Raw genomic sequence first — 6,714 nt, forward strand, 5'->3', positions numbered from 1 at the left:
CAAAGAAACAAAAAAACCCTCCAATCCGTTCCTCCGTCCTCACTCTGAGCCACTGCCCTCCCACCTCCCCTCCACGGTTCTGAGAGTTGCTTCCACTCACCTCCAAGTTTCTCACCTCGCTGTCCTGTCCACAACCCCCAAGCCACTGAGGCATTCGACAGCTGAGTTCTCCCTCCTCCCAGACGCCCCTGGGTGGGCAGCGCAGTGGCTCCTGGGGGGCCCTTGGGCTGGTTGCTCTTCAGTCTCCTTTGGTGGTCTGCCCCAGCCCTCCCCTCTCCCCGACTCTCAAGGTTCACACACCTGTCTTTAGTCCCCTATGTCCAAGTGCCCACTCCAAGCCTCTCCTCACCTCTCCTCAGTGGCCTCACAGGCACCCCAAACCCGTCACAGCCAAACTCGAGATCTTGCTAACCCTCTTCTTCCTATGCTCCCCCAGCCCCACCCAAAGAAACCTGAGAGTCCTTGAGGATCCCCTCCCCGATGCAGTCAGTCATCAGCGTCCAGGATTCCCGACAGCACACCACGCCTCCCGCCCGCCTCACCAAGCCACTGCTCCCTGGAGACACACATCTGCCTCATGCCCGTAGCTCCAGGGTCTGCTCAGGGTCACAGCCTGCTCGCTCACAAGCCACCCTTCAAGGCCACCACAACCCCACGTACCTCTGCTCCCACTGCCCCTCCCCACACGCCCTGCAAGGCAACTGGCCCAAGCTCTCGTTTTCAAGACTGTTGCCGTTTCCTGTCCCGCCTGTCCCTTTGCAGCAGCCCAGAGTGAGCAGAATGGTCTCCATTAGACAGACAAGAAGAGGCCACTCACAGAAGAGCAGAAACCTGCCCAGGGTCACACAGCACAATGAGACAGGTTGTCTCCCAGCATGACCGGCACCAGCTGACTCAGGCCCTCCGCCGCTCTTATCCGTCTTCCTTCCATCAGCCCCCGGTCCTGCTCTGGCAGAACCGTGGCCTCCGGCCCCTCCCTTCAGTCAGCTGCTGCCCAGCCCACCACGGCTCCTGGCCCCAGCTCAGCATGGGGAAGGAGGTGGATGGACGGGAAGGAGGCCACAAAGCGCTGGACACAAGCTGGGACAGACACTGGTGTTCCCTTTTATTATTGTTTTATTAATAAATTTAAGAACAGCTCTAACTTCTCTCTTCCCCCCAGAGCAACTAAAACCAACTAAAAGGGGGTGGGGCCTGGGGGGCAGAGGGTGCTAGGAGTCATAATCCTCTTCATCCTCTGCGTCAGGTGCCGAGGGGCCTGGGGGTGCTGGGGGTAGAGGCAGAGTCGAGGTGAAGGGCATGAAGGGTGTCTGGGGGCTGCAGGGCAGAAAGCAGGAAAGGAAGATCAGGCCACACTCTCCGGTGCAGATTCCTGCCCCCTCAGCCCCACCCGGTCCTCCACACAGGCAGCCCCGGAGCCCATCGCCCTCTGTACCAACAGGGAGCCAAGCCCAGAGAGGGGAAGGATCCAGGGCAGGTCACACAGCCCCACCCAGGGGGAGGGGACGTTCTGAGAGCACAGTATTCAGCCTTTAAGTCCTCCTCAGTTCCTCCCCTCCGATCCCTGAAATCTGCTACAACCAAAAGAACCAAGTGGCCAGGGAGGCCAGGAGGGACAAGTCAGCCTTGGGGTCGGCTGGCCCTCTCTTGGAGCCACTGAACTGCTTACCTCTGAAAGTGGACAGGGGGGTGGCTGGCCTGGGGTGGGGCCTGTGGTGTCTCCTCTTCGCCATCAGTATCTGTATCCTCAGACTCATCCTGGGAACAAGGCAGGAATGAGAGATGACCAGAAAGGCATGGGCTCATCACTGGAAAGCAGAAATAGGAGATGGACCTCCGTAGCCCCAATTTACAAGCAAACAAACCAAAACAAAAAGGTGAGGTTGGGACCAGGCCTCCAGCCAGCTTGGCCTGGCCGGATGCAAGGCTGCCCTGCCTGCCCTGCGGGGCAGGACAGAGGGCTGGGGCCTCACTCACCTCCTGCTCTGAGTCCGTGCCCGACAGCTTCTTGTCCTTGCCCTTGCTTCCCATCCCACCATTCTTCCGGTTGCTGCTGCCTGGCTTCCGGCCCCTTCAGGAAGGTATAGTGCATCTGCCCAGAGGTCTCTCCCCTCCTTTGCCACCCCCCAGCCACCCCCAACCCCAGGGGCCTTGGCCTTCCCCACCTGGACCCTGGACCCTGGCTCCCCACCTGCGGGGACCCTTGTCCCCATCCATGTGGTTGTCTTCCCCGTCCCCCTGCATGTCAGGCACAGATGCCACCAGGTCCTTCAAGAAGTCAAACTGCTGCTCCAGCTCAATGCACTGCTTCCTGGAAGAGGTGGGGAGGGGATGGCACTCAGGTGGGGCACAGCCGTCTGCGCCCTCAGCAAGGGGCTCTCTGGATGTCAGGGGAATGGAGCCTGGAAAATTTCAATCCCAACCATCCCCCCCGTTGCTAGAACACTCAACCCTCCTCCCAAGTTCAAACCCACTAGTCTTTGAGGCCTTGCTGATCTCCCAGCACCCCCTACCTCCCGCACTATCAGGGCACAGCCTCCCCTAAGCGTGTGATCTTCTGGAAGAGGACCCCAACCGGGCCCTCCCAGATCAGAGTCACTCACAGGTGGGACGTGGTCATGGTCTTGGCGTTTCGGGACTGGGTCACTTGGCAGGCCTTCTTCAACAGTGACTCCAGGAAAAGCTCGAGAGCCCGAGCTCAGGGGGGTCAAGGAGAACGCCGGGTGGTGTCCCAGGCCACACAAAGCGACCCCGGGCTGCCGGTCTCCCCCACCTCCCTCAACCCGACCAGCCCCCGACAGGATACAGATGATGACAGGCACAGCCGCCGCCACCTTCCCAATCTCTTCATCCGTCTGCATGATCTTCTTGATCCGTGCCTGGGGAGGGGGCAGAGAGCTCGGACCCCGTCGCCTCCGTCCCGGAAAGGGTGCTTAAGTGGGGGCAGAGAAAGGGAGCATCCCAGGAGAAAGGGGGCGGGGGGCACCGACGCTGAGAGGGCACGGAAGGGGGCGGGGCGTCCGGGCCCCCGAACATCGCGATGCGCCCGCCTCCCTAGCCGGGCCTGGGCCGGAGCCTCCCGAGAGCCCGGCCCGCTCCTCCGGGGCCTGGCCACGTGCTCACCGGCGGGAACCGCGCGTTGTACTTCTTCTTCTTGCTCGGCATCTCGGGGCCTCTCTCGCCGCGCCGGGCCCAGCGCCGCCGCCCGCAGCCTCCCGGCCCCCGGGCCTGCTCGTCGCCCGCCCGCCGCGGTTCCCCCGGGTCCTGGTGCCGCCCGCTCCGCCCCCGCCGCTGCCCACAGGGTCCTAGCGCCGCCGGTCAGGACACCGCCCGCAGGGCCGGAGCGCCCTCGCCTTAAAGCCTCCCAGGCGGTGCGCGTCTGTCGCGGACGGGACCGCCACTCCCAGAAGAGCGAACGTTAGCCCCGCCCCCCGCAGGCCCGCCCCTCCTCGCGTTCCCCCACGGCCCCGCCCCCGACTGCCCCGCCCCTTCCCCGGCCCCGCCCTGTGCTGCGCCTGTCTATAAAGTTGTTGTTGAAGCGGCGGGGTGCTAAGATGGCGGCGGCGGCGGCGGCGGCAGCCGTGGCGGGGGTGGGGCGCGGCGGCGGCGGCGGCGCAGAGCCCCGGGAGGAGCGGAGCCGGGCCCGGGGCTGGGCCGGCGCCGAGCGCAGCGAAGGCCGGAGGTGACCCCGGGCGGCGGGAGGGGGTAGGGCGGGGCGGGGGCGCAGCTAGGGCCGTGGGCGCTAATGGCGGCGGGCGTGGCGGGGCGGGAGGCTGGCCCTCCTGCAGGCTCTATCGACCGTGGGTTCGAGTCCGGACACCGCCCCGTTGGCCTCGGATCGGTCACTGCCGTCTCTGGCCTCAGTGTCCTCGTCGTTAAATGGGCTGGATAACGCCCGCCCGGAGGCCTGGCGCCATGGGGCCTGCCGCGGTGCTGCGCGAACGTGTGCTTTGCCTCCCTCCATTAACTCCCGGCGCCCAGGAAAGTTGCCATCCTCTGGCAGGGCCGGGAGGTTCCCACGCCTGAATTCACATTTCGGCGCTGTCACTCACTGCACGTGTGACCTTGGGTGAGTCCCGTCTCTCTGAGTTTCGGTTTCCTCGTCTGTAGGTCAGGGAGAGTGGTAATAACATTAACAACATCTACACAGCTTTTGTTCCACTTCAGGCATTTAATTCTCTACAGCTGTTTGAGACAGGAACAGTTGTTATCCATTGTAAAGATGAGGCAACTGAGGCACAGCGACATTAAGTTTTGCCCAAGGCCACACAGTTAATTCAGTGTCTGGCACCCACTGGGGCCCAGCAAGTTGGGTCTGTCCTGGACCTGCCCTAACTCAGTTCCCTACGGCAGGATGGAGCCAGGTGAGGAGCTGGAGGACGAGGACTCTCCAGGTGGTCGTGAAGATGGCTTCACTGCTGAGCACCTAGCTGCAGAGGCCATGGCAGCTGACATGGACCCCTGGCTGGTGTTTGACGCCCGCACCACACCTGCCACAGAGCTGGATGCCTGGTTGGCCAAGTACCCACCATCCCAAGTTACCCGCTACGGGGACCCTGGCTCGCCCAACTCTGAGCCCGTGGGCTGGATTGCAGCATACGGGCAGGGCTACATCCCCAACTCGGGTGATGTGCAGGGCCTGCAGGCAGCCTGGGAGGCTCTGCAGACCAGCGGGCGGCCCATCACGCCAGGTACCCTGCGCCAGCTGGCCATCACCCACCAGGTGCTCTCTGGCAAATGGCTGATACACCTGGCACCTGGCTTCAAGCTGGACCACGCCTGGGCTGGCATTGCTCGAGCCGTGGTCGAGGGCCGGCTTCAGGTGGCCAAGGTGAGCCCACGGGCCAAGGAGGGTGGGCGGCAGGTCATCTGTGTTTATACAGACGACTTCACGGACCGCTTGGGTGTACTGGAAGCAGATGCAGCCATCCGTGCAGCAGGCATTAAGTGTCTGCTCACCTACAAACCTGACGTCTACACCTACCTGGGCATCTACCGGGCCAACCGCTGGCACCTCTGCCCCACTCTCTATGAGAGCCGTTTCCAGCTGGGGGGCAGTGCCCGTGGTTCCCGTGTGCTGGACCGTGCCAACAATGTGGAACTGACCTAGTGGGGCCAAATGGGGGAGACCACCCTCTGCCGCCCCTGCTAGGGATGGATCCTCCCGTCTGTCTTCCCCCTCCTTGTCCCAAGGAGGCTGAGCATCCCCAGCTCTGAGGACTGGGTCACTCGGGAACTGCCTGCTACGAACCCTTTGAACTTCTGTCCTGTGTTCAGGGCTGACTCAAGTCCCCACTGGCTGGAGGCTCTGGCTCCCTGAGTGCCAGACCCTCAGCCTCTCTCTTCGCTGCTGCGCCCCTTGGTCATCCAGGACCACAGGCTGGGCGTGGACACCAGCAGGAGAGCCTTCCTGGCTGTACCTCCCCCTCCTCCTGCACCCTCCTCTTCCTCCCTCACAGGAGAGAAAACCTAGTGCTTCCAGTCCCTCTCCTTGGGGCCTTCGCAATCCAGGGGGCAGAGGCCCTGCAGGCCTGAGCATGCCATTTTGTTGGGGGTGGGTGGGTGATTGTTCCACTCAGCCCCTGGCAGAGACAGGGGCTGCCAGGGCCATGGATACGGGGCCTGCCCCTCCCTGCCATCTCATAGCCCACACCACCTTCCTCCTTTCCTTGGCTACCTTGTCACATGCCTGCTCCTGGCATTTCAATAAAACCCATCTTGGGTCTGTGTCTTGAGTGTTTTTGAAAACACTGTGTTGGTGGTTACCTGCTTTGGTTGCTGGAGAGAGGCAGGGCCAGGAGAGACTGCCCCTCTGCTCTGACTAGGCCCCCCCAGCTGCCTCCAGTAGTAAGATATGCCTCACAGCCAAGGCTGGGAACCTCTCTGAGAGCCTCTGCAAAGCCGGCACTGTTTCCCCTCCATCCCAAGAATCAGAATCAGTTTCTCAGTGACTTCTCATAAATTCAAAGATTTGGCCCAGCAAAGTCTGAGGGGCTTCTGCTAGCTCAGAGGGTATATTTGTGCCCACTAGAAAAAGGTACCTCCTTGGTCCTGGCAGTTCCAGGCCAGGGCACATGGTCTGGTGAACAGAGGATGCGTTGGGTTTCAGCTGCCTAGGCTGGATATCCTTGTGCAGTGAACCACCTGCACAACCTCAGGGAGCCTTGGAAGACCTCGCGTTTCTACTCATCTCTCCCACCGCCCTGACCATCACAGAGGCCACCGGACTGTTTGCACATCACTTCCATGTGGATTATTTAATTCTCGCAACCTAACAGGAGAAGGTTTGGGCCCAATTTGTGGTCAAGAAAATTGAGGCCAAGAGGGGAGAGAGATCCCTCAGGGTCATGCAGTGAGTTGGGCAGAGTTAAGACTTGCACCCCAGTTCTCCTCAGGCAGAGTGGCGTCCCTGGCCTCACCTGCAGTTAGCTCTTTGCAACCCAGCAGGCACATTCACTCAACATGACCTCCCTGGGCCATAACGCTCAGCTGAGGCTGCTATAGCTTCTGGGAGCTTGGCTCCATAGCCCCCGGCCCCGGCCCTGGCCCTGGGCTTGGTTGGGGCCTCCTGGCAGGGAGCCCCTTGGGACGCTGCTCTCGTGCCGTGCCGGAGCTGACTCAGCCTCCAGCAGCCTCATCAAATTGGAATTTGGAGCAGGGGAGCGGAGATGCCACCAGGCTGACTGGGTGGAAGTAGGTGAGTCATAAGATGCT

General features: G+C 62.1%; 2 protein-coding genes across 3 annotated transcripts; one reads left to right on the plus strand and one right to left on the minus strand.

Annotated features, from left to right (window-relative positions):
• Positions 1–1,098: 1,098 nt before the first annotated feature.
• On the minus strand, positions 1,099–3,393 carry DRAP1 (DR1 associated protein 1). Its single transcript, XM_060104592.1, has 7 exons — positions 3,124–3,393; positions 2,807–2,879; positions 2,604–2,697; positions 2,192–2,311; positions 1,978–2,071; positions 1,670–1,758; positions 1,099–1,317 (listed from the first exon to the last, which is right to left on the minus strand). Exons 1-7 carry the CDS (start codon positions 3,163–3,165, stop codon positions 1,212–1,214), a joined length of 618 nt encoding a protein of 205 aa, XP_059960575.1. The 5' UTR covers positions 3,166–3,393; the 3' UTR covers positions 1,099–1,211.
• A 181-nt stretch (positions 3,394–3,574) lies between these two features.
• On the plus strand, positions 3,575–5,748 carry C7H11orf68 (chromosome 7 C11orf68 homolog). 2 transcript variants are annotated; one of them, XM_060104591.1, is made up of 2 exons: positions 3,575–3,682; positions 4,354–5,748. In XM_060104591.1, the coding sequence occupies exon 2, from the start codon at positions 4,355–4,357 to the stop codon at positions 5,108–5,110; it is 756 nt and encodes a 251-aa protein (XP_059960574.1). In that variant the 5' UTR covers positions 3,575–3,682; position 4,354; the 3' UTR covers positions 5,111–5,748. The 2 variants fall into 2 exon arrangements, with proteins under 2 accessions (XP_059960574.1, XP_059960573.1); XM_060104590.1 differs by lacking the exon at positions 3,575–3,682 and adding an exon at positions 3,734–4,069.
• Positions 5,749–6,714: the final 966 nt, after the last annotated feature.

This window comes from Mesoplodon densirostris, chromosome 7 (genome assembly GCF_025265405.1).
Source record: "Mesoplodon densirostris isolate mMesDen1 chromosome 7, mMesDen1 primary haplotype, whole genome shotgun sequence".
NCBI lineage: Eukaryota > Metazoa > Chordata > Mammalia > Artiodactyla > Ziphiidae > Mesoplodon > Mesoplodon densirostris.